This window comes from Cynocephalus volans, chromosome 7 (assembly GCF_027409185.1).
Source record: "Cynocephalus volans isolate mCynVol1 chromosome 7, mCynVol1.pri, whole genome shotgun sequence".
Lineage (NCBI taxonomy): Eukaryota > Metazoa > Chordata > Mammalia > Dermoptera > Cynocephalidae > Cynocephalus > Cynocephalus volans.
The window spans coordinates 132,870,967-132,898,600 of NC_084466.1; the positions used below are offsets into that span (position 1 = coordinate 132,870,967).

The 27,634-nt window shown below is 38.6% G+C and overlaps 1 protein-coding gene across 1 annotated transcript; it reads right to left on the minus strand.

The window, feature by feature from the left end:
* Positions 1–959: 959 nt before the first annotated feature.
* Positions 960–25,756, minus strand: OGA (O-GlcNAcase). The gene is made up of 16 exons (XM_063102860.1): positions 25,461–25,756; positions 22,030–22,081; positions 21,526–21,623; positions 19,607–19,737; positions 17,699–17,870; positions 16,258–16,356; positions 15,517–15,801; positions 13,392–13,550; positions 12,297–12,910; positions 11,760–11,934; positions 8,443–8,528; positions 7,342–7,446; positions 6,411–6,496; positions 5,969–6,161; positions 4,187–4,346; positions 960–3,124 (listed from the first exon to the last, which is right to left on the minus strand). Exons 1-16 carry the CDS (start codon positions 25,657–25,659, stop codon positions 2,988–2,990), a joined length of 2,751 nt encoding a protein of 916 aa, XP_062958930.1. The 5' UTR covers positions 25,660–25,756; the 3' UTR covers positions 960–2,987.
* Positions 25,757–27,634: the final 1,878 nt, after the last annotated feature.

Here is a 27,634-nt window from a genome sequence, read left to right on the forward strand (position 1 = left end):
GCACCGTGACCGCGCGGGTCCGGGGCTTCTCCGTCCGGTCTCGCCTAGGATCCCGCGGCTTCTGCTCAGACTTGTCAAGAAAGCGGAGAGGAAGTAACATCACAGATGCATGGATTTGGGTTTAATGTTAACATCCTTGGTCATTTCCATGACCTTGGGGGCATCCGTTTCCTCCAGCTCCTCTATATTGTCTCCCGCTCTTCCAACACAGGGTAAGCTTTCGTTAAAGGGGTTATTGATATAAGCACGTAAACTTCCTATTCCCTCCTCCAGCGAAGGCGGGGTTCGGGGCAGTGCTTTTCTTATAAAAACAAAGGAAATGCGCCCAGATTTGACTTTTCCCCAAGAGAGCCGAGAGGAGCTGAAGGAACTTTCAGCTCCAGGAATTTCCACCCAAACCCTTCCATTCTCTCGGCGTAAGCCTTTCCTAGATAGGCTTCCTCCTCTGACCCTGCAACTACCCAGCTGTCCAGATGGTGTATCTTCACTGAGCTTCAGATTCTAGCTGGATGCGGGCGCTTGCTAGTAGAGGACTAGTTAGCTCAGGTGTGGGACCCAACTGCTCCTCCTGGCAGACCCGTTTTTGAGCTTGTAATTCCGAATCAGCCCATAAACATCCTTCTGCCTCGGATTCTCTTCTCACAATTTAGGTTACTCCCCATCTTTCACCTTTTGACTAAATCCAGCAACCTGTGTGTTCCCTATCCTATTAGACAGCAGAAACAAACTGCCCGATTTCACACCCAAGTTATTAACTGTAGCAAGAGCATTTGCTTTGCTTTAAGGAAAATCTGGAAGTCCTTTACTGGGGATGAGAAAAGGGGAGGGCTGCCTTCAAGAGCCAACCTCTATCTTGGAACAACTGTGGAGAGGAGGAATACATGCCTGTAAGTGAGGCATGGAAGATGGAGAAAAGGTGGGGGCAAACAGGAAGTAGGTTCACACAGTACACCATCACACACATTCACTTCAAGTTTTATTTTGCCTCTTGCATGGTCTTCAGATAGTTTTACAGTTCGTTTTCTACAGGAACTGAGCTGTGATCTAAACAATCAATGAAATGTCATTCCAACCTTAATAAGTATTCATAACCATGGAAGACAGCATAGCACTTTATGATCCTAGAGTGATAAAGGTATAGACCTGGACATCTGTTTCACAGTTAACACCTGTGACCAGAAGACTAGTCAAAGTGATTATTAAAAGTCAAGATGAAAGCAAAAGCAAACTTGCTAAAAGCCCTGATTCCATGAGATTGATTCTGAAATAATTCAGGTAAAATGCTAAAGTTGTCCACTAGTGTTCCAGATGTATTCTAAGATAAAACTGAGTAAATTTCAGCCATCTTAAACAATATCTAGTATGGATCTTCCCTTCACCTTAGCCCTCAAAAGTACAAACTTGGTTCCAGCTTTCCAACATACTACATCCTTCTATGGGTTAAAGCGGCCTCCTTCCTTCTTACCCATTCACTGCACACTCATAGGCCTCAGTTGGAAGTCACTAGGTACCACTAGGTATAATGCTTTAAGACTCGCAGGGCTCATAGGAATTCTATGAAGGAAAATACATTTTAACTTTCCTCCTCTTTGCCCTTTTCTCCTCTCACTCAGCTCAAAGTTAAACAGCTGATGCAAAACTGCAGGGAAGCAAGTAACAAAATACTGTTATGAATCTACGGAGAAGTCAGCCAGCCACGATGAAAAAATGAATCCTGTAGAGATTACCTGCCAGCCTCATGCTCAGACCCCTTAAAAACACCAAATCTAAATTAAAATACATGAGGCTTTCAGAATCTGTGGTTAAAGGAAAAAGAAAAGGGTAACCATAAATCATTGGTTAATGTATGCTCATTCTTTCTTTCAAAAATTAGATACAAACATGCAAGAATTAAAGACACTGATTTAATAAAACCAGTAGTAATAGGTCTTGGTTAAATACTGATCTAAGGGCAAATGGGACCATTCAGTTCCCAAACCCTGACAGGTGTCAAAACTAATACTTCACATGCTGACCTGCTATTGAGGGTAATTTCCAGAAGTGACTGCACTTTGCAACAGACTGAGTCCTACGAAGTTAGGCTCTTGTACCCAAAATGGTCATGGCCTAGCCCTAGGAGGGAGGCACTTTAAAAATAATAAAACTTCTCAAAAAAAAAAAAAAAAAAAAAAAAAAAACCCAGAAAGACAAAAGTAAATAAAATCCACCTTCCTCTGATTTACATTATTCAAAGTGCCATCTTCAACCAATACCCTTTCATTTTCAAAAGGAAAAAAATATACAAAAACAGTAAACACAAAGGATAGTCAGGTTACAGCTAGTTTATATACAAAGAAATTTACAATTTTGTCAATTTTAGGCTTTTGCCACAAACAACTGCACATTTGTCCCTACAAAGCACAGCACATGCCTGAACCAAAGGTCACTACAGAAGACAATTGGCCAAGGCTTTACAAAAAGCAGGATAACTGCCCAAAACTGAAATCATTTATCCAGATTAAACTAATACCACAAACATCCCACTTGGAATCTTCACCCTGAAGCCTCTGGAACCCACTAAATCTCTCTCATTTCTGCCATCTCCCCCCAAAATGAGACATTTCAATAAACCAAGGAAAATGACAAGTGATTTTGGTTATTCTTTAGGTGAGAAATGCAACCACACTGGATGCAGAAAATAGTGCTGACTACATTTATTGAAGACCACCTCTCTAATAAGCCCATGTAAGAGGTCTTGGCACCTAACACAAGACACAAGACCCAAAAAGGAGGCCCACATCTGTTTCATACAGGATTTGCAGCAATACTATCTTCTTCCAACCAGTGAGTAGTCCGAAAGTATGATGGGTGAGTTTTACAGTCTTCTTTGTTTCCAATCCAATTGGCTGATATGTTGCCACTCCAGAGGCTGAACTGTATGAAGACCCCAACCACCCCCACAAGGTGGAATTAAGAGACTTTTGGACAGTTCACAGTGCCAATAAACGTCACAGGCTCCGACCAAGTATAACGACATCCTTTGGGAATCCTTCCATTTTTGCAATTTCAAAACAGCCTAGCTTGCTGTAAAATTCCAGAATTCTTTTATCATCTGGTCTCACTTCACAGAAAGCCCCTCGGGAGCCTAGAAGTAAAACAAATATTCAAAACGTAAATAAGTTATTTAATTAGTAGAATTGTGGATATGAATTGGAATTAATCTTTAATATATTTAATAGAGATAACAGGGGCTTGTCTCTACCCGCTCCTAAATTTCGTACCACAGTTTTATTTTTACTTTTTGGTTTATTTATTTATTTTTTTGGTGGCTAGCCGGTATCCACAATTTTAATATTCAACAGTGAGTGAAATTCTTCCCCAGAAAGAAAATCTTTTAGGAAAAAGGGTATAAGACACTTCAATGCAAAGGACACCTCTGTTCAAAATATATTAAGTACCTTTCAAGGGCCCACAGGGCAAAGCCTATTCTAGGGTATGTCACAAGCCAAGATAACCAGAATGTTATATATTCTAAGATACCCCACATATTTGATGATTCAATTCCAAATACAACACTGAGAATCATCCTTTCTTGAGATAGTTATTTAAATTATCCCACAAAGAGGATACCACTAATTCAAGTGATATAAAGATGCAACAATAAACTAGGTAAATTCTCATATATCAGTAACCATCTAATGAGGGCTTTTTTATAAGGCCCAAGGGCTAAAAATGGTTTTTTACATTTTAAAGGGTTGTTTTAAAAAAAGAATATGTAACAGAGATCATATGTGGCCCTTAAAGCCTAAAACATTTATCTGGCACACTAGAGAAAAAGTTTCATATCACTAATGTAAAGCAAAGTATTTTTGAAGGGTGAATTTATATAAACTCTTAAGTAAAAATTACATTCCTAAAATAACATTTCTCCCTAAGGTTTAATTTTCCACTATTATTTACAGAAACCTGGCAAAATAAACATAATCTCATGTGTTCACTTCTCATTTAATTGGGGCTCAAAATAAGTGTTCATAGTGTAAAAGAGTAGCAGCATTTTTAGATGATTAATACACGTGAAATTTTATACAAATAATTCAGAAACCAAACAATAAAAGGTGGAGAAGTGAAAATTCACTTCTTTCCTTTTTTTTAAATTCTAAAATATAGTCCAGCCCAAACACCCCTATCTCCACAAATATGTACTCACCATTAGCCTTCAGTGAAGACAGGAGGCAAGCCATCATGCTCTTGGCCACACTTGGGTCAGTTACCTTTTTGTGAATATCCATCTTTATTAGAGAAGGGAAGTTGGCAAGGAAAGTTTCTGGCAATACTTCCTGTTCTTCATGGAAGCTCAACATTATTTTCTGTAAAAATTAGAATCTCTTGACTTTCAATAGCTACCCTTTACATATCTATATCCCAACTACAAAACTCAGAAACAAGGAAAACGATATTTAATAACTCTTCTAGTCATTACATAATTATCACATGCAGAATTAATTAGTTTGTAATTCTAGCTGAAGCATTTTCACTTTTAAAAACAGTTTGTCTAAATGCAATGTGATATCCTGGACTGGACCCTGGAACAGAAAAAGGACATTAGGAGAAAATAAAGTTTGGAGTTTAGTTAATAGTAATGTACCAATATTGGTTTCTTAGACTTGACAAATGCAGAATGGGTGAGGGGTACACAGAAACTCTGCATTAACTTTGCAACTTTTCTGTAAATCTAAAATTATTTAAAATAAAAATTGTTTAAAGTTAACATTTTGCTTACACAAAAATGTGAATGTACTTAACACTATTGTACACTTAAAATGGTTAAGGTAAATTTTATGTTATATATACTTTACCACAATTTTTTTTTTTAAAGTTTGTAATAGACACTTTTTATATGTTCTTATGCTGAAAACTGTAATTATCAGATGAGGAACAGCAATACAACAACAACTCAGTCACCAGGCATGCTGCAGTGTCAATGTAATCCCAACCAAGCAAGACCATTCCATACCAGCCCTGTGTTACACAGCCACCTGGCTAAGGGCAGAAGGTAAACAAGAGTCATTTTTAAAAGGGCTGGCCAGTTAGCTCTGTTGGCAGTGTGTGGTGACAACACCACGGTCAAGCATTTGGATTCCTGCATGGGCCAACCACCAAAAAAACAAAAAACAAAAAAACCAACCCATAAACTACGATATATAAACCAAAATAATCATAAACTGACCAAGGGGGAACAAAACTTTCTGGAGAGGAAAAATGCATTTAAGTTGTGACAGGAGAGGCATACCAACAAGTGCTCCTACCGGAAAGCAAACTCTCAGAGAAGCTCACCCCTATTATTTTTTTTGTTACAATGTAAAGTGCATTACTGAGAAGGCAAGTTAGCCTCCTGACAAATAACCAAATGAGAGATTTTAATTACCTAACAAAAATATCTTACCCCCACAAAAGATCATAATATTCTTAAGTCTGGTGCTTTAAAATAAGGAGGGCTGGCTGGTTAGCTCAGTTGGGTAGAGCACAGCTTTATAAATACCAAGGTCACAGGTTCGGATCCCTGTACAGGCCAACCTCCCCCCAAAAAATAAAAAAAAGGAAGGAAAAAAAAAGTTCCTTAGTTGTCTATATTTTGTTTTCACTTGAAGAAATATTACAACAATGCTCCTAAATCAAACACTTCCTAACACTGAGGGATCAGTGGAAAATGTCATGCTAAAAATAACCCCTAAGAATTTTGTTTCTATAATTTAAAAAAATTAGATTTTATGACGTACCTGCTTACTTTTCTATTTTAATAAGTACTTTATTGGTTGGCCAGTTAGCTCAGTTGCTTAGAGCACCATCTTATAACACCAAGGTCACAAGTTTGGATCCCAGCAACAGTCAGCCCCCTCCCCCCCACCCCCAAAAAGTACTTTATTAAAAAAAGAAAACACACACATACACACAACCATTACCATAGTACAATTCTAAACCTGTGTATTACCTCAGCCTCAGAGAGTTCTTTGTCACCATTTGGCTTGGTATACTTCTCCTGCATGAAGGGAATCCAGGAAATTTTACATTTTTTAATGAAGGGGGTCACATCTACAGTGCCCAGAGCATAACCACATATGCCATCTTCATCTTCTAGGACAAAGCAGTAATCCAGGCTGAGGGAAAGCAGCCCTCCTACTAATCTGCTCAAAAGGAAAGAGGCCAGAGTGAGTTTACATGTTACTAACACAAAATCCAGACTTCAGTGATGCAAGCCCAATGTACTTGAATGATAACAAAGAAACTGGAAATGCACACATAATATTCAGATATTACTAAAACTAAAGTGGAATTTTAAAAAGTATATATTTATTTCCAGTCATCACCTCCCCTCAACCTGATAAACCTAGCTATGAAATGTCTACTCCCAAAGCCAAATACTCATCACATACTTGTCTCCAATAAGGTCAGGCTGACTCTGAAAAGGTAAACCCACTCCATCGTCATACATTTCTCTGCAAATCTTGTACACAGAAGCCTGAAAATATAATCTAGTTAAGCAACACATCAAGAGAAATGGCAGCAGAATCTAACAACAATATGACTCGTAAACTGGTCTCAGGAATAACGTCTGGCCTGTCAGAAATATCACCTTTGCTTTGTTAAATAAAGGTTTATTCATTGAGTTAGATTTATAAAACTAGCAGAAAACTGAACCAACAGAAAAGGTTTTAGTAAACACTGAGAACTGCTTCACAGGGATGGTTTGTGGTAGTAAGTTTCAGATTCATAAGCCAGCAGACTTTGAGGCTGAGAGTCTCTCATCTTTGCACGTTAGGAATACTTTTAAGGTTGGCTGGTTAGCTCAATCAGAGTGCGGTGTTATAACACCAAGGTCTAGAGTTCGGATTCCCATACTGGCTAGCTGCCAAAAAAAAAAAAAGAATACTTCTAAAACGTTTTACACCTGTTACTATTTTTAAACAGGCTTGCTTTTTGCTATAACTGATTGTCAACAGCCTGTACGTATTTCACAATTGAAAACTACAGGATACTAATATATTGCTGAAAATCAGTCAAGGGCAACACATTTAGACACACTGACCATTTCGTAATTCTAATTCTGAATACATTTCATCTAACTGTTTTAAGGGAGGAATTAAAGAACTTGGCACAAGATATTAGGAGTCTAAACTCCCTCAGTTCTTCCTCAAATTTCTTTTTATGTTTCCTCTTTCTGTGTTGAATGTTTTAGTTAACTTTCTCTATCTAAAGTTCACATTTTAAGACACAGAACAAATTCTTTTAACCAGTGAGTTCAAAGCAAAGTTGTAAGTGTGCACCATAACCAAACACCAAGCTGGTAAGTAGACAGACAATTACCTCATCTTTAGGAAAATATGGTCTGATAGTATAAACTTTGGAGGTAGGAGTCAGTGGGGGTGGTTGAAAAAAGAGATCATTTGCCCCATCAATTGGCAGCAAACGCTGTGGGGGAAAAAAAAGAGATGGATTAGTGCTGGGAAGACAGCCATTTCTTTAAATGTGTGTGCACTGCAGATTACCAACTTAACATTAACTGGCTACTGCAGGCAGACCTAAAGAAGAGGGGTGTACTATGCTTTACTAATATAAACACCTCTTTGCTGGGGGAGGGGAGTGCTTCTGAATAGAAATTACCCAAACTGAGTTACACAACTTTAGTGGCACATTAATGAAGATTTAAATTTACAGTAAAAAACACAAAAAACAAAAAACAAAACAAAAAAACCCTATTCCAATTATAACAAATCTGTTTTTTTTTTTTTTTTTTTTTAAACCAATCTTATATAGACCATCTCTCTACTAAAAGATGGCAGAACAGAATGTCAGGAGGAGAGGTTTGGTCTGAAGAGGGTTATCTGTCCAGGAGACGCTTTATCCCCATAGCAATGCGCTTCAATTTGCTGTGCGCAGCAGAGCACCTGTTGGGGGGAGAAAAGTAGAGCACCTGAAAAGTCCATGAACAAATTCCAACAGCAAAAAAAATTTGATATTTTGTTCAAATTTTTATTAATGACTATTCTTTCAAGCACGTTATATTTATAAAATAACTGAGAAAATATCCAAAAGCCCTTTCACCGTTCACTTGCATAATTATTCATCTTTTTTGCTCATGGAGTTTCCTTTCACTGGCAGACAAGCATGCGCGCATTGTGCATTGCGGGCGCAGATTAAAATGCTGTGCGACCTGCAAAGAAACAATGTGAAATGTATACCTAGAGCCGCTGCGCTTCGCAGGCGCGGGGGGAATTGGCAGCATCTCCTTCAGAAATTACTGTGAAAGAGGAGGAAAATTTGATTTAAAATTCAGCTATGTAACTAAATTGAATTTGGGACTAGAAAGCCTTCGGCAGACCAATCCTTCCAGCCATCTGATGCGCAACATAAGGTTTCTCATAAAACAAAGAAAATGTCAATTCAGTTGTGAATTCATATTGATACCTGGAACTCTCCTGCTAGACCACCTCTAAAGGCCCAGGGTTCTTGGTCTCCAATTAAGAACTGTGCTGAAGAATGACTACGACACCCTGTTGAGATCAGATCCAAGCGGAGAATGTTACGAGAAAGGGGATTTCCTGGGGTCTCAAATGTCCAACAAACTAACAAACACTTTGTGGAAATAGCTCTCTAACAGTAATAATCTGGGGTTTCAGGACGAGGCTGTGATAATAATTATTTTCAAAAATTCATAATGGCATTTAAATACTGATGTTTCTTCCTCCAGTTAAGGAATAATCACTCTTATCAGTTCTTTAATTATTGGAAGGAAAGTAAGTCCCAAGTTTTTCTGGGTCAAGTTTATATATTCCCTAGATACAGCTATATAAATCAAGTCAGCTGCTTACTCTTATCATGTAATTACAGTAACTATAAACTGAAATGAATAAGATCGATAATGAGACATTTTATTATCACAGCCCATGAGGAATTAAACCTGTCTGAAGTCACATTTTACATTTTGAGGAAGGGTACAGGAAAGGGAAAAAGGGGTAAGGGGGTTAATCTTGTCAGAAAACTAAGGTCAGCAGAATAAATAAAAGAAATTGTTACTGACATAGTGAAACACAACAGAACTTTATTTTTTCTGGACAAGGACAATCCAAATTCAGACTTGGCTAGTTATAATATCAGTCTGACAGATTCTAAGAACTAAGGAGAGCCAATTGATGCTCATAATTTGTCCAGAGCTAAAACATACTTTTCTTAAAAGTATGACAGTATCTGGTTCCTCTGATCAGCCATTATAATCTTTGCAATGCACTAAACACATGCATGGAATGACAGGCTTTGACGTCCACAAGTCAGTATTTTAAGGTCACCACTTAACTAACTTCATAGGTAATAAAGCTAGCTAACCATGATAGATAATTAAAGGCAAATGTTTGGAGGCCAAATCAAAATCAACTGCCTAGTCTTCTGACAAGATAAAGCAGCGCAATATAGTTCTTTTCCATTGGAAGACAGCATTCTACCTCCTGTTCAAGTTAACAGTCTCATCAGTACAAGATATAGTGTGCTAGTCAGACAGTCCCAAAGCAAACCAATTTTTTTGGAGACAATTCAGGCCCATTAAGAGATCACATCTGGGTTTGTCATTGTTTAGGGGTAGGGGTATTTATATATATATAAAAAAAAAGTTAATGTTTGTAAAATAAATATGAAATAGGGTTAAAATTTAGATTATGAAGAAAACTTGCCCCATTCCATAACTCAGTGTAATTTACACTGCAAGAAAAAATCTATACCTCTCAAACTTTCCAATCAGCCAATTTCCCCTACCCCCCACTTTGAGACTACAACATAACTAGCACTTCCAACTATTACAATAAAAAACTGCATGTACGAAGAGCTGTGTAAATGAAAACATGGTTAATGCCTCAGTCGCTGCGCAAACGTGACTTCAGTTCATGCCTACTGCCCTTAAATCTACCTGAGCTACCTCACAGATAGAACCTTTCAATTTAAACTAATTAATCATGACGCGCTGTGAACATCTGCCGCTGTCCATCCAATAGTAGTAGACACTTGTGCTGAGGATTCTCCCATCTGTACACAATGGGGAAGAAGATAATAGAAGTCATTAGTAATCAAAAGTACTGCATAGCCACATTCTTTAAAGGACTGAATGCCAGCTGGACTGGAGAGAGGAGGAAAACAAAGGGTTTTAATCAATAACTCCCTGAAATTATTACAGAACCATAAAAAGTCTCCCTGTCGTGAGCTTTTGTAAAGCTATGTGGATGCCAAGACTATTATTTAAAACTTCTAAGATGCTCGACCATGAGATTATACAACAGCTAAATGTACAATCTGGGAAAGCTACCCCAATAATCGCATAGTACAGAGATAAAACCTTAGAAGAGAAAGAAACAATACTGTATATTATCAAGAATTTAATTTTTAATAATTCTTGAATTAAAAGTTGAATATCAAATGTTTTAAGTGATGTATTCTCAAGCTCAAAAATCCAGATTTCAGGTACAAAATTCCTAGGGGCCTTGGAAACTTAAGATTTAAATCCCTATCAAGATTAATTATAACTCCCTGGCCAGAAGCCTGGAAGGTAAATGCTGTCATACAACAACCAATATAGTGGGTTTTTCCTGAGCCTAAGGGCGGACATCTCCTATCCACAAGAGGTATCTTGGAGCTTTTTAACAAGAATAAAGTAAAAATTCTCTCTTCCACTATATGCTATATGACAGCATTGTGCTATGTGACAGCAAGCCAAAGAAAGTGCTATATTTTCAAATTAACAATCAGATACTCTACTTTTAGTGGCTAATTAGTTGCATCACAGGAAAACATTTTTTAAAAAATTTAAGAACCTAAGGTATATAGGCAGAAAGTAAGAAATCTCACTACTCCTCCTTGTTAATCTAAGATCATGGTATTTCAGGTTATCTACTTCACAACCCGAATCACGATACCCATTACAGTATTTGTGACTACTACGAAAACTATGACATGTTAGTCAGCCTTGCTGCCTGCTGTGTGTTGTATGTAAGTCCATTACATATTCCTTATAGCTGGATTGAAAACCTGGAAATGAAATGAGGTCCCTGGAGAAACCTGGCCATGCTGGTGCTTTTTTACCAAGTCTGAGAATTTCCAAAAAAGAAACAAAAAACCACTGTTTTCAAAGGAGATGTACAAAAGTCCATTTAACAAATCAGTGAGTTTTTAGGGGACTGCAATTTCCATCCCGTTAAAACCAATTACTTGGTAGAGTGATAAAGAAAAAGCCATGAGAAATAATACCAAGTAGCACCAGAATAGCCTTCCACTAAAGCTCGCATGCGCACAGGGCTGGGAGGATGGCTTCCTCTTGCCAGGCCCCTTGGGTCACTTCAGCAATTGTTCTGTTAAACACAGCATTAATGTTATCAAGACACAGCAAGCAGCAGAAAGCTTACAGAGTCACATTTCATAGTGTCTCATCTCCAAATCAGATAAAAGTGATGTACAGGGTTCCATCCAGGAAGCATTCAGTCAGAGCAAGTTAAAGTCAGTACTTTCTAACATATTTTCAAGATAATTTATGTTGAATTAGCCCAAGGGAGAAAAATTAATGTGCTCAATGTAATTACTGAGACTTGTATCCTAAGTCACCAATAATGCCTACCTTTGAAAGAAATCTAGGGACAAAATTAACAATTTGGAAATTTGCCGATTCCCTAAATGTTTTTCTCCCTGTGGGATAATGTTTTTAAGAGACAATATATTTGAGGAGAAGAGATTATTCCTGGTGCACCTACCTAACCACTGTACAAAAGACTTCACCATAGACATTATACTCTTGATATCCCAAACATAGGAGTACATGTCATAAAGAATTGTCCTGTTGGCACAATTGGAGAGCCGAGTGAACATTCCCATCACTAGTCCACACATCTCTTCAAACTTGGCTGCTCGTGACCGCCATTCTTCAATCTATTGAAAAATAAAAAGGCTCAAAATTGCAAGCTTAACAAAATAATCTAAGTTATAAATTAAGCTGTTTATGTTATTAGATACCTGCAATTTATCCTAATCATTAAAGTATTACTGGCTTAAACTCTAGCTAAGCAATTAACGCTTTGTCTCTCCTCAAATTTACAAATATTCCTAAAATAATCAACACTGCTTTTCCTTCATTTCTAACTACAAGGTCAAACTATGGAACTGAACGTACCAAATTCAGCAGAGTCCAAATCCATTTCAAAGAACATATTCTAAAATATGATCAATTTTCTGCCAGTTACCAGTGTACTCAATTAAACGGATATAGAAGCAAGCAAATTAAGCATACTCACTTTTTCAGAGTCTTTTCCTTTGCAATTGACACTGACAACACTGCTATTTGCTCGAAGCCATTGGAACTCCCGTAACATCTGTGCTCCTTTAGGTCCATGCTCATAAGGAAGGTAGAATAGATCAGCAAGTAACTGCAAATCCTCCAAAGTCACTGGTTCTGCAGTGTACAAAGGCTTTTCATTTGGACCTGGCACAAACTGCTCTTTGTTTGTCTGTTCATCAGTCTGCATAGGGGCAACATCACTAATGCAATCTTCGTGCATAGACATCTCTGGAGATTTTGATTCAGCTATGCTCTCTTTATCAGTGTCCATTGGTTTCAACTCCTCTGCCATTTTAGCTTCAACAATTTCAGTCAGTATTTGATTGTCATTCTTGTGGTCCGTTTCTTCTTGTTTTTCCACTACCATGTCCATGGGTTCCTCATCTGACTGTTTCTTTTCTTCTTCCTTGGTCAGAGCTGTAGGCTCACCAGTCAAGGCTGCTCCCTGGCTCATAATGGGCTCCTGGTAAACTGTTGTAACTACAGTTGTAGCATTTAAAGAGGGAGCTGCAACTAAAGGAGTCCCATCAACTACACTCGCTTTAGCTCCACTGTGTGCAACTTGCCTACCTACAAAAGAAAAAAGAAAAAGAAATCAGAATAAGAAACAGAACAAATTAGCTTTAGAGAAATGTTTCTTTATATCATCATATCTGTATCTAGAACCTCAATTTGAGAATCCAAATAATTTGAGCTCTGTGAAGAGTGAAATTTCTCTAAACCCCCAGGGAAGCAAGGATAAAAGGGGAGGAGGGAGAAACCGGTAATAAACATCCCTCAACATGCTAGCATCTATTACTATCTTCTTTTTTGAAGATTCTATTTTAAAACACTTAAATAAAAAAGACATTTTTAAGACAAATTAACATTCCATCAAGATAAAGCTATTTAAGACCAAAAGTAGGATTTAAAAAACCTTATCTCCAGATCCCTAAATATCATTTAATTTCATTCTGCTTAGTGGGCCTAAGGTTAAGGCACATGACAGTGTTCTTTACCTTGTGACTCAACCATGTGACCCAACCCCCTTACAAAGAATGACCAAACTCACTGCTGTACTGATGAGGCACACCAAACTCCTGTAACCATTCTGTTAAAGCTAGCTTTAGAGCCATCTGTGGACTGTAGAGTACATCAGTTTCAATATCTTCATCACTGCCTTCATTTTCTAACTTTATCTGGATTGATACAGTACTGTCTTCACTGTCAGCTGCAAAAAAAAAAAAAAAAACAGGAATAGCACAAAAATAGTTTTGATTACAAAAGCCTCCTGACAAATGAGAGGAATAAATGCAACTAGCTGTTACAGGACAACCACAGAAGCAAAAATACCCAAAACAAAACAAAATAAGAACAAACATTAAACCTTAAACATTAAAATGCAAACACAAGCAAGACCCCAAGACCCTTCACTGAACCATTTCATCTGGAATAGTCACCCAAGTGCACTGTGGAATGTAAAACTGCAATTGAAATAAGAAATTTAATTTAGTAATTTTCAAATCATTGGAAAAGTCAAGTATAAAAGTCCACTGAGTACCAATTATTGGGAATGCAAGGTTAAAGGCACCATGCTTGCCATAAGAAAACATTCCCTAGCCTTCAGGGGCTTATAACTTCATTATTAATAAATGCATGGGGTGGGGGGGGGAAACGACAGTCCACAGAGGAGCACACATAAGGCAATGAAGCTTTGAACCAGGACAGTGGTAGAGAAAATTAACTCTGAACTCTGGCTTGGTATTCAAAAATCCTCTCTTTTTAGCTTTCCTTATTATTCCCCTGCACACAACCCAATTTGGCTAGTGTCTGCTATTGCTTACTGTGCTCCATGCTCTGCCTTAAAAGATGTAGTAGCTAAATGCCATGAATACAGATGGGATTGAGATTATATTCCTTACTTTTGTGTTTTTTATTGGGAAAAGGGTGATGACAATGAATGAGCCATAAAGAGAGGAACTAATTCAATGACAACTGGAAGCGGGGTTACAGAACTGAGAAACAGACTATAGCCATAATATTACATACCACCAAGTGTCATAATGTGACACTTCAGTATCCTAAAATGAGGCAAAATTCAGATAATTTACTTATCTGTGAAACATCTCTTCCCACCACTCTTACTTAGCAAAAGTAATCACTTCCTCATCTGTGTTCCCATAACACTTTGTAGATAACTATCACAACAGTTATCACACTATAGTACAACTGCCCATAAGTCTTATCCACATTAGTCTGTTTTTCAAAAGTAGAGACTATTTTATTCTTTGAATCCTCAGTGCCCAGGACGATGCACCTGCCATAATAGGTTATATATATATAAATGAATAAACAATCATCTAGCATTCTCTTTCTTCGAATTCTATTAGAGATTTTTTTTTTTTTTTTTTGTCGTTTTTTCGTGACCGGCACTCAGCCCGTGAGTGCACCGGTCATTCCTATATAGGATCCGAACCCGCGGCGGGAGCGTCGCCGTGCTCCCAGCGCAGCACTCTACCGAGTGCGCCACAGGCTCGGCCCTAGAGATTTTTTATAAATAAAAAATTAGTAACCCATAGTCTAAAATGAGACTGTTCCACAACTTTAAGCTGAATCTAAATGATATTATGAAGTAACTCAGACAAGAATATCTAGTTATCTAAAATATCCCATTTAAGGGGCCGGCCTGTGGCTTACTTAGGAGAGTGTGGTGCTGATAGCACCAACGCCACGGGTTCGGATGCCTATATACGGATGGCCAGTTAGCTCACTTGGGAGAGCGTGGTGCTGACAACACCAAGTCAAGGGTTAAGATCCCCTTACCGGTCATCTTTTAAATAAATAAAGTAAAACAAAATAAAATAAAATATTCCATTTAGTAAAATCACCTGAAAGTACAAATTGAATCCGAATGAGAGTAGAGATAATGGGAACACTAAAAGACTATCAGGTCTGGTACTCAGACTTCAAAGACTAAGTCACATTTTAAAAACAAAGAACTAAGGCCAAGAGGTTAAGTGACTTGTCCAAGACCACTCAGCCTTTCTGCTATCATATACATACCTCATTATAGAACTGAAAAACACACCTTAATAAAACCTCTTAAACTGTGATGACAAAGGAATATATACTTGCCACTGGCTCTAGTTAAACCCACCTCTCCTCCCAAAGTCAAGGATCAAGTACAGGATACTTACTCATCACTACATCTTTTCTCACTCCATTCATGTTTGATTTGTACCAGGTGGCAAGGGTATGGATAGCAACATAGTTGGCTTCAAATTCACAATTTGGATTAGTCAGGACTCCTTTTAATCGTGGGATGAGTTCGGTGGATCTTCCTTTGTACGGGCCCAGAAATAGTCTCTTCTGATCATAATCATTAGCATGAATGTTATCCCAGATTACTGGAGGTCTCTTAATAATCTTAGAAACCTCTTCAATTGACTCTACTGGAATTTCTTTAGAAACAACTTTGGGACCTAGAAATAACGACCACCATTTGTTAAAAGAACTGTACAAATGGTTCTTTAAAATACACTGCTCATACTATTTATTGTGTTTTCCTTATATGGACACTTTCTAACAATTTTTCTTTTTAAACTAACACAGCAATATGTCTTTTTACTCAGTTTTATTCTTCATTTTATAAAATAAAACATTCTCCTAGGGCTGGGATCAATACTCTTTAGCCCAGTTCCCTACAGATATGTATTATTTATTCCATAACTAATAAATCAGATTCACTGCAAATCCTCAAAGATTTTTTTTATACCAAGTGAAGAATGAAGAATGTATACTTTGTAAAAGAAAAGAGTATTTTGACATATTTTCCAGTTACAGCTCAGTTAAAAAAAAAGTATTCAATTAACAAGAACAACCAATTTCTCCAGGTCCTAATTAATTAAAGTTTTACTGTATAAATCTTAAAGACTTACCTGTCCAAAGCACTTCAATTCCAGGTAGAAGCTTTTCACCCACAGTCCTTAAATAAGGAGACTGAGACACATTTGGGTAACAGAAAGTGCCACAATATTCTGAATGCAGGGGGAAAAATTAAGTAAAATAGTCAGGAGTGAAATGGTCATGGGTTTTTGAACAAGGAAAGAACATCTACCAATTCTAAATTATTTCATCCAAATGATAAAAGGCCTCCAGTCATAGCTAAAAAGAAATAAACTCAAGTGTGTAGTTCATTTAAAAATCAATTCATAAAATCTGATATTCTTCCTCCAACAGCATCCAACATCCTTACGATTCCACAGTCACTAGAAACTCGTCCAAGTTTACTAAAGAAACAATTAGAATTTAGCATTTTCTACATATAATTATGAATTGCCCATATTTCTTAGTTATAATCAGAGGCCAAATAAGAATGACTTGATAATATCATAATAGAATTAGGCTGGCTGGTTAGCTCAATTCGTTAGAGTGTGGTATTGTAACACCAAGGTCAAGGGTTCAGATCCCGTTACTGCCAGCTGCCAAAAAAAAAAAATAATAATAATAAATAAATACAGGATTATGCCAATGGCTATTAGTACTCAACTGCAACTTAAATAATAACTTGCAGTGAATTAATTCCCGGTATATAAACAAACATTCTGTGAATGTTCATGTAGTATCATGGCTCACAATACTCTAAGACAAACAAACACAAAAAGTTAAATAATTCAACCTAAAATTTTTTGGAACTAACTTATATTATCAGCTCAGTTGGTTAGAATGCAGCCTTATAACACCAAGCTCAAGGGTTCAGATCCTGATACTGGCTAGCCACAAAAAAACAAACAACAAAAAGAAACACCAAATAAAAAAAATTTATATTATCTCTTCCTGAACAAGAAATCAAATCTGGGGAAAACTTGTAAATTGAATTTTGAAAGGCAACTAAAACAGACTAAAACATTTTCAATGGAAGGAATCGGGGGGGAGGGGGGAGGAAAAGGGGAAAAATTATTATGATTTCTATGCTAACTACTGGAAATAAGAGCCCAGATGGGAGTGGGAAGAGTAAAAAAGAAGATGGCTATGCATGGGCAGAAAAAGGGAACAAGTAGGAGGAAATGAGACATGACTAATATAGATTTGTTTTTTTCCAGTTTTCATTTCGATGATACTATCCCTCCTTTAATTCTGACAATGTAATGTTCATATACTTCCAGTACTAAAAAACACATAAAATTGTTTGCCTAGTCAGTTGACATTTGTTAATTACTAAAATTTTTCCATTTTAAGATCTTGAGAAATGTCTTCTAGAAAAAGGATTCCTACTTTTATACACCAAGATGGGGGACAGGGAGATACAACAGGGCCTATACGTGGTTCTTTGGAAGTTATATATTTCAAGACTAAATAGAAAGTTATTATATACAATACCTGTGGGACAGAAGAGAAAAGTTTCTGGCTCTCCTAGGTACTGATAAATTTCATTTGTGATGGAGACCTGGGCATGAGCAAAAGAACTGAATACCTCTTTGTCTGCTGCACACATATTATGATCAATATCATCAAAAAGCAAAGCAAATGATCTGCACCCAAACTGAGAAACCTAGAAAAAGAAAAAAAATTAAGATGCTTACCAGCTCGTCTTAGAGTAAAAAATAAAGAATTCTAAATATTGAAGTATATATATATAATACCAAGGTCAAGAGTTCAGATCCCCATTCGAGCCAGCTGCCAAAAAGAAAAAAAAAAGTATATACAGTTGACCCTTGAGCAACGTGGGGCTTAGGAGTGCTGATCCCCACACAGTTAAAACTTTCAATGCCCCAACAACTTTACTACTTAAATAACAACATGGCAGGGCCACAAAGCTGCCTCCTTACATAGGTAGTAGTAAAGTATTTAACTACTAATAGCTTATATTAGGTAGACAGGCTATTTAACTGTTTGGTTAGGTACTCATACATTCATAATGTACCTAACCAAAACTTTTCCAACATATTTGTTGAGAAAAATCCACATGTTAAGTGGATCCATGCAGTTCAGATCTGTGTTGTTCAAAGGTATGCTTTACTTAACAGTTATACTTAAAGTCAAATATTTTCCTTAGCAGAATGTTCAAAAACAGACCTATTGTTTTTACATTTTCAGTGGAAGAAATTCTAAGTTAAATAGCTAGACAGAGTTTTGGGACCCATTTTTCATTTTGGTTTGAATTCAATATAATATGTTCCAACAAAGCTTCTGCAATGTGGCCTAGTCCTTCTACTTCCTTGACTCCTGATTGTAGAAGACCCAACAGAATCAGAAATATACAAAAACATCAATAAGTAAACTCAAGACATGAAAACCCCAGGCCTGTTCAAGTCCCAAAAGGCACAATGATCTTAATCCTTTTGCAGTTAAACATAGGCATGAATCAGAAAGAACACAATAAAATTTGATCAAATAAGGAAATGACCTTTTAAAAGCTCATTCATAAAAATTTTAAGTATTTAAGGGGCCAACCAATGGCTCACTTGGGAGAGTGTGGTGCTGATAATACCAAGGCCATGGGTTTGGATCCCTATACAGGGATGGCCAGTTGGCTCACTTGGGAGAGCGTGTTACTGACAACACAAGTCGAGGATTAAGATCCCCTTACCGGTCATCTTTAAAAAAAAAAAAAAAAATTTAAGTATTTAAAAATTTTTCCCAGCTATTTTAACGCCACCAATATAAATCCTTGCCTAAAGAAATAAAACATGTATAAAGAAAAACCAGCAAACTTAAAAACAAAGGGAAAATAGGAGTCCTACACTTTACCAAAAATGGCATGCAGCTTTTACATTAGAATTTGGAGGATCAGTTTCTCCAATAGCTAGTCTGTTTTTCTTCTCATCTTGGGAAACTAGCCATTTCCAGACTGAATTACATCTCTAGTAAAACCCTTTGTTTCTATAAGCTAGTCACAAATTCAGTCAAGCACCCAATGGTATATACAGTTTCTCAATGTGTGACTCTGGACTACTTATCTCACTATCACCTGGATTCCTGGTCCCCATCCCATGTCAGCATAGGAATCTCTGGGAATAGAACCTAGTAGTCGGCATTCTTTTAAGCATCTCTTCTAAGCATTCTTTTAAGACAAACTAAAATTTGAGAAGCATTGCTACCTCCAGTAATGCTCTTTTGACCTCCTTGGAAAACTATTGCTCTATCGTAAGCATTAAAGTAAAAAATGTTTCCTAGAGAAACAAAAAAGTACAAATCTGATTTCCTTTTAACATCATAAAAACAACTCAGAAAACTTTTAGTTTCAAGTGTTAAGTCAGGAAAAATAATTAAAAAGAAAGAAGTTACCTGGTCCAGTTTGCGTTTTAATGTAGATACTTCCTTGGGATTAGAAAAGGTGATATCCAATCCAGGTGAGATGGCATAGATGAATTCTATCTCATATTCCCGTGCAGCAGAGATCAGAGTCATAAGTTGCTCTAAAGAACAGAGTCCATGTTTTTAGAAAGCAGCACAGAAAACTAAAAGAACCTTCACTTTTCAACTGAAGAGATCATTTCTTCCTAACTTACAAGAAAGGAAAAGTTCCTTAAATATTACCAAATTGTCATGTCCAGTGTAACAACAGGCCATACAAAATGGCACAAACCTGAAGTGATTTGATATCATGTAAGACAAAAAGAACAATAGTTCTCACATCTTTGATTTATTTGAACCAACAGAAAATAAGAAGTCCTTCTTTTTCACTTCCAAAGTTTCTTACCCTTTTTTAGGAAACAAGCTAATATCAATAAAGCATTCTCCTTCCTGCATTGCCATTTCTCAAAATTATTGAACAAGTGTCAATTCTCTAACTGACCAGAAGCCATTTCTATTTCCTATAGTATTTGGTATTTGAAAGGTATAAATGCTGTTTTTTGTTTTTGTCTGCTGTCTCTGAACAACTTAAATTCTTTACTAAATAAATCTATATATATAGCTACTTTAAAATTTGAGAGAAAGTGCTTTCTTAAGAACCAAGTTTAAAAGACGGCTTTAATAGTTCTGACCCCTCATCTTTGTATCCACAGGAAAAACATTCATTACAGATTTTAAGCTTTCAAAATATGACAGACAATTTTCCTAAATAAATGTAAATACTACTACTACACACCACTGGATATATCTTTGAGTAACTTTCAGTAGTATCTCAAGATAGTCATTTGACTGCATTTTGATTACTGACCACATTAAATTTCATTACGAGCACCAAAAAAATAATTAAGTTGAAGTCACACTTAAATTATATAGAGTAGTGAAAAAACAACACTAGATGGAGATGGGATAAGTTTTAATTACTCCTTTATAATTCAAGAAAACTTTCTGACTTTAGTGCCTTAGCTGGGCTCTGTAACCAACTATCTTAGCTACACATGTATACTATTTAATTCTAAGTATGAAAATATTTCCCCATTCACTCAAGTCCCCAGAGAAAAGCACCACCTGTCTAACTTATAAGGAGATTCTGTGATGTACAACTAACTTATCAATTTTACGTAACTAACTCAACAGAAGAATACACATAGCAAAGCTAGTCTGTCATGTCTTTCCACTTCACTGAACTAGGGTGAGGTCTTTATTTTAAATAAAGACAGGACCAGGCTGGCTAGTTAGCTCAGTTGGTTAGAGCATGGTGTTATAACACCAAGGTCAAGGGTTTGAATCCCTGGACCAGCCAGCTGCAAAAAAAAAAAAAAAGAACCAGTCACAGTCAAGGCCAAACCATACTAGAGCCTGAAGCAAAAGGTAATCAGTAATTCTGATCCTGTCTTTACATTGTCCATCATGGATTTTTACATTAATTTTGGTTGGTTTTTAAAAAAATATTGCATAAAATATTATTTTATTGATTACTGATTTTTTCGGAGTTGCTTAAAATCTGCATTCAAGTCATGACTCACTTGCCTTGCCCTAGGCCTAGCCCTGCTTCAGCACCTGTATGCCCAGGATCCCAATGTTTGGCCTACTGGCAGAAGACTGCAATCTATGACCACAGAATTGGTAGTCAGACTGGCACACCCATGAATCATACTTATGGCCATGACCTTGTAGTGCCACTCTTTTGATTTACACTAACTCACATAAACTGAATAATCACCAGAGAGAAGAAAAGGAAACTACCTAAAAGTGAAAATGAAATACTTAATAAAATTCTTGTACAACTACATTTAAAATATAGCTGCTTTCTTCACATATTCTGAATTTATGAATTAAAAGAAAAAGATTACCAGCTTCCTCCACTGAATACATCTCTCGCCAAAACATCCTATGTTTGTAGTCATCTTTTGGGGCATACAAATATGTATTTAATTCCCATTTTTGGAGCCTTAAGGGGAAAGAAAATCACATATGTAAAATAGTTAATATTTATATAGGCTGCAAATTTCAATTTTCTCCTCTTCTTGGAGGATCTCCATCTCATATGAGGCTAATAATATTCTAGGACAGTAGCTTTTGTAACCAGTGGAATTTTTAAATTAAATATTACAAGGTACGTTAACATGTAAAAACACAAAAGCTCTGGGTGATGCAAGCAAAGCCCAAAACATATTCAGCTTCCTCAGGGAGTTTGAAAACCCCTGGCCTAGGTGAAGAAGATAAAGGCCCAAATAAAATAACTTCTGCAATTGAGAAATCATCAAACTGTACCTGGGCTATTCAGTGTTAGTATTTCTTCACTAGAAGGAAATGTTAAGGGTTTGACTCTCCTCTCTCCTTCATATAATATTTACCTTCTAAAGAGTTCTTTTCTCTGTTCCATAACCCAAGGTCTTCCATAAAATCCTAGATTCAAAGTAAGAATAAAATGATATTCAGCTTCAAAATGTGGTAAACTTTATTGAGAGAAGCAGGTCACAAAACATACAACCCCATTTTGTAAAAAATGTGTAAAATATACCAAAATATTAAGGATACTTAGTAAAACATTAAGATTTCTTTATCTTTGGGTGGTGACATCATAGGTGACTTTTATCCCCTTTTGCTTAGGTAAATCATCTTATTTTTCTGCCATTTGTTACTTTCGTGATAGTTATAAAAACAACTAAAGGTATCATCTTTTTTCACTGCCAATAAAGACCAAATATACTTAAATCTAACTTTTTAAGAGTTTCTCAATCTCACAATGGGGAAGGGGAAGCAAGTAATCCAAACTGCTAATAATAACAATTACTACCGAGGAGGGGAGTTAAAACTGCTTTTAGAGGGGTGAGAGGAGATACAGAATTAGAAAAGACTGTGACTTAATTATATGACCATGATTTTGTTAAAAATTCCTAATAAAATCAAAGGGACCAAAAAGTACCTGAAGCCACATTTACAACAAATTCGACCGTGGAACTGGCCCAAAGTGCAAATTCTCAAGCAATCTTAATACCAGAGCAAAGGTTGGAACAACTAAAAAATCAAGAATGTGACTGACCTGCCACAGAGTGTCTATAAAGACGGCAAAGCACACTGCAGGAAGCAAACTTGCAGACTGATGACCTAAGTGGTTGTATAAGCACCAAACTGGTATTTGTAGCTTCCTAGTGTGCTAATCATAGCTCCACCACACACACCTAACAGCCTGCCTAACCTTTACTTTCCACCTCTCAGTCTAAACATCAGCAAGAGATGAGGACAACTTCTCAGGATATGATTAATAGACAGCATTCTGAACACAAAATGCTCTATTCTCTCTCTCCATAAGAGACTTATCTAGAACCAAAATTTCTGAAACGTATTAAGTTCACCAATCTCTAGGCACAGAGACTACTTTGCACCACAAAAAGGACGATGACAGAATAAAGAAAAATTCATTACATACCAACGTATGAAACTGTAGCACTTTCAATTCTGACAATCCAATGTTACCCTCTTACAGATGATTTAAAATATTCTGGATTGGGTAAAGTTTATACAAGTCTTTAGCTTTTCTACAGCACTTAGCATTAAAAAAAAAGATTTTCTTTTTCTTTTTTTTTTTTAAAAGAAGACCAGTAAGGGGATCTTAACCCTTGACTTGGTGTTGTCAGAACCACACTCTCCCAAGTGAGCTAACCGGCCATCCCTATATAGGGATCCAAACCCGTGGCCTTGGTGTTATCAGCACCACACTCTCCCAAGTGAGCCACAGGCTGGCCCTAAAAAATAAAAGATTTTTTTCAAGCGTCTAGCCTGAACATTTTAATCTTCAGAGACCATAATTTTGCTCTTTGAGAGTCAGGTTCACGGTTTTGGTTAATTGATACCACAAAAAGGAAGCAGTGCTGTTTACCCTTAAAACCAACAAAGGTTTATGAGGGGAGAAAAAAACAAAAAAGGAATCTTGGCAGTAACTACAGTATTTTCTATCCTCCATTTTAGGAATGGTACCAATCAAGAAATAACCAAAATAAATAAATAAATAAAAAATTAGTGCTAGCTCAGGTGCTCAGTCACCAAGAAAATATACCACAGAACGGAAGGGACGAAGGACAACCGACAAGATAATTGAAGACAACCCTATTCTTTAACATAGGAAGAGTCCCTTTTTAATACTACTCAAAACAAACCAATTTAAACTACAATAAGCTTTCTCCTTTAATTACTGAAGGTATAGTGGACTGGCAAGTTTCCCTAGACTCACTCCAGTCCAGCTGTGAAATTTCTATAGCCCCCAACATTCCTTCCCCACCCTCCACCCCAAAATCTTTGATAACAAAATACAGATACGTTTTCTAAAATCTCCCTGCACTTAAACCTAGTATATACATCAACGCACAAATCACACAAAGCAATCAGGATTTCATAAACACTGACTCCAGTAGAATACAGTACAGTTTTCCATTCTGTCTTCCCCCAAATTCTGCAAGACAGTTAACTTTGCTTAACTATATTGTGCCTTACTGCACCTGCAAAGTAGTCTGTTCTCCACTACAATTAAACTTTATCTAAAATACCATAATCGGGGGCTGGCCGGTTAGCTCACTTGAGAGTGCGTGGTGCTGGTAACACCAACGGCAAAGGTTCGGATCCCCGTACTAGACAGCCGCCAAAACCAAAATAAATAAATAAAATACCATAATCACCATCCATCTTTCAAAAGAACACTCTATATATTTATATGGTGACACTGGAAAAAGTGATGCTCTCAACCAAGATGGCAACTCTTCCTTTTTCCATACCTTTTTTTTTTTTCTGTAAAGACTAATTTTTATACTGCTATCCACATTACCCACAAAGAGAAATAATAAAATAGACATCTAGGAAACCCTGGGTCGGCCAAAATACTTCAGAAAATTCAAATATACGCTGTACGCTGTACCCGCAGAAAGAGCAATAATGTAATTGATTCGTGTTTCCATAGAATGCAGGGTGGAATATCTGTCCATTCTTATACAGACACTGTGATACAGTCTTTTGGTAACTTCCCCTCTGTACCGAAAATGTCCATCACTCCTTTCAACTAACTGTAAATGGGAAGGGAGAAGGCAAGAAGGGCATTTTTAAGACTCTTCTGCAGTCACTAAGTTCAAATTCCGTATCTCAGATACTATGAGAATCTGTTAGTACAAAGCTTCATCCCTCGAGGGCAAGGCACAGAACCTGGGAAAGAGGGCAATTTTCTAGACTGCAAATAAATCGTCGGGGGGCGAGGGGGGGGACTGGCCAGCCCCCCCCCCAAAAAAAATCTAAGCGTAGAGGAATGTGTAATACTATAGGCCGACTATGCTTCTCTTCACTCCAGAAGTACAACCAGCACGGCAGTGTGGGTTGATTCTTTTCCCAAAGGGTGGGGACAGAAATACAGTACACACTTTTTTTAAAATTCGAACGCAGACAATTCTAGGTTAAAGGATCCCAAGGTACAAAGAGGTATAACTCAGAGCCTGACCTAACCCTAGGCTCTCTCCCACCGCCGCCTCAGGGGTCTGCCTGGCTCTAAGCCCTAAAGCGGGTGGGATCGGGCTTGTTAGTAACCAGAAGGGAATTCGACGGCGTTTAAGGTCGGAAGGGGAAAGATGCCTACGGTCTCGCCTCTCCACTCGTTTCAGCAGGCCATATTTCAGACCTAAGGGGGTTAAGTCTTTTAGAGCCCCCTGAAGCATCGCCACCACCCCCATCCCGAGGACAGAATGTGTTAATAATGAGGCGGGGCGGGAAGGAGGGCGCTCCTGCCCGCCCGCGCCAAGGCACTCACCTTCCACCACGCCACAGAGGAACCTCCGAGCCCCTCCTGTCGCCCCGGACACCGGTGCTCCCCCGGCCCCGGCTGTGTTCTCTTCTCCAGGAGCCGGAACTGCCGGCGGTTCCAACGATGCCCCCGCGGAGGCGGCAGGGTTGGAGCTGAGCTCGCTCTCCTGCTCCTCCAGCGCTGCCTGGCTATCCTTCTGCACCATCCTCCTGCCCCCAGCCGCCGCCACCTCTGCTGGTCCTCCTCGGCCTCCGTCCGTTGGGCCACAGGCCCGGAGCCCTGGAGAGGGCTTTGGCTCGAAGCGTGCGCCCCTCCTGCTCTTACCCCTCCCCCGCTTCCCTTCCCCCCTCCCCCCCGTTGGAGCAGGAATGCCCGGATGAGAAGGGCGGCGGCACCGGCGCGAGCCCTTTGTCAGCCGCTGCCTAAGCCTAAGCTGGGGAGCCAGAACCCTAAGCAGAGAACGAGGCCGCGACCTCTCCTTCCCTGGAAGCAGATGGCCAAGGCTCCTTTTCTCGTTCTCAGTTAGGCTGTTTCCCTCCCGATAATCTTCGTCCTTCCGCTGTTTCTCCCGAAGCCCCCTGGTCTCCTCTGCCGCAGCCTCTACCGCCCGCTTCCTGTTTATCCGCACTGCGCCTGCGCCGCAGACCGGCTCAGACCGGTCCCCTCAGCCCGGCTACCCCTCCTTCTTTGGGGCCAGCCTATTAAGCTTCATTCGGTAGGAGGAAATAGGATAGAGGAGAGGCGAAAGGCGGAAGGTAATGAAGACAGTGGAATGTACCATTTATGCTTGCCACCCTCCAGAACAAGCCTGGCGCACTGGGACCGACCATTACCCGAACGGAAGGAGGGGAATATGGGAGGAGGCTGTGCCCAGTTGGGGCAATTGGGAGAAGGGGGGAGGGTGGAAAGGAGAGGTGTTTACTCTCTCAATGCGCAGGCGCCGAAACGAAGCCTCTAGTACTTAAAAAGATAGGAAGGAACTGACCTACTTTCTATGGAGAGTGTTGTTATAGGTTGTCGTTCTATCTGCCTGACCCAGGCTCTGTTCTGTGAAGACACACCATTCCAAGGAGCTCAGCTTACGCCTCTGCCCTGAATCATCTTCCCCTACCCTCCCTTGGCGCTAACCCCATTTAAAAATGCAAACATTCATTCATTCCTTCGTTCAGCAGGCACCTATTGAGTTTGCCTCGTGCTAGGCTCTGAGGCCACTATGAGCTCACAGTATGGTGGTGGAGACAAGCAAGTACACACACAAAATTCCCACATGATGTACCCAAGTGTTTTGGGAGATCAGAGGACATAATGACTCCTTTAGGGAGAGGCTGTGGCTGCACCTTCGCTTTTGAGCTGGATCATAAAGGATGAGTAGAAGACATTCAGGCTGAGTAGGGAGGAAAGGAGGGCAGCACTCCGGGCAAGTAAAACAGGAGTCCAAAAGTAGGGAGGGGTGAAAGGTCTAGCTTGTCTGGGAATCAGGAGTGGGCAGTGTGTGCAAGCAAGTGTGAGATTCCTTGGGCCTCAGCATAAACGCAATTTCCTGGGCAAGCCTTCTCAGAAGACTAGATGGCCTTGGGTCCCGTTACTGTATGTTTTCAATGCTCCCTGTAGTCCTATCATAATGCACTTTACATTTATGTTGAGAGATTGTCTCAGTTTGTGAGATACGAACGTGAAATGGGCATATCAATCTCATTTTGGTTATTAAGACAGTATTGAATTATCTTTCACTTCAATCTGACATTTAATCTGATATTTGAGGCCTCTAGCAGTAGCCCAACTTGTAGTGCCACTAACTATTACAGTCACTTTTCTTTTTAGTCTTGGATTGTTGAGATGGGGGTTAGGAACAAGCAGTTTCTTAGGGAATCTCCTGTGATGACAGTTGTGGGCCACCAGGAACTTCGCTGGATACTGTGGTCCCTTGGGGGATTTGGAAGCTTTTGTTCCGGCTGACACCAGCCCTTAGTCTCATGACATTTTCCTCTTTGCTTCACACCTCACACCGTGGCAACTGCCAGCAACTCAGCAGCCTCAATTTCATCTACTCTCCACAGTCCAGACTCTGTGGCCTGTGGCCCAGGCAAGAACAACCTTTCATATCTGTACTTCTCAGGGCCGGCCCGTGGCTCAATCGGGAGAGTGTGGTGCTGATAACACCAAGGCCACGGGTTCGGATC

Bases quoted from the DNA above. Each gene is read 5' to 3' on its own strand.
- OGA (XM_063102860.1), bottom strand. From the start codon at position 25,659: ATGGTGCAGAAGGATAGCCAGGCAGCGCTGGAGGAGCAGGAGAGCGAG. The intron at 8,529-11,759 runs GTAGGTGCACCA...TGATCTCAACAG, and splicing joins GTCTTTTGTACAGTGGTTAG to GGTGTCGTAGTCATTCTTCA. The intron at 3,125-4,186 runs GTGAGTACATAT...TTTTACTTCTAG, and splicing joins GTCTTCACTGAAGGCTAATG to GCTCCCGAGGGGCTTTCTGT.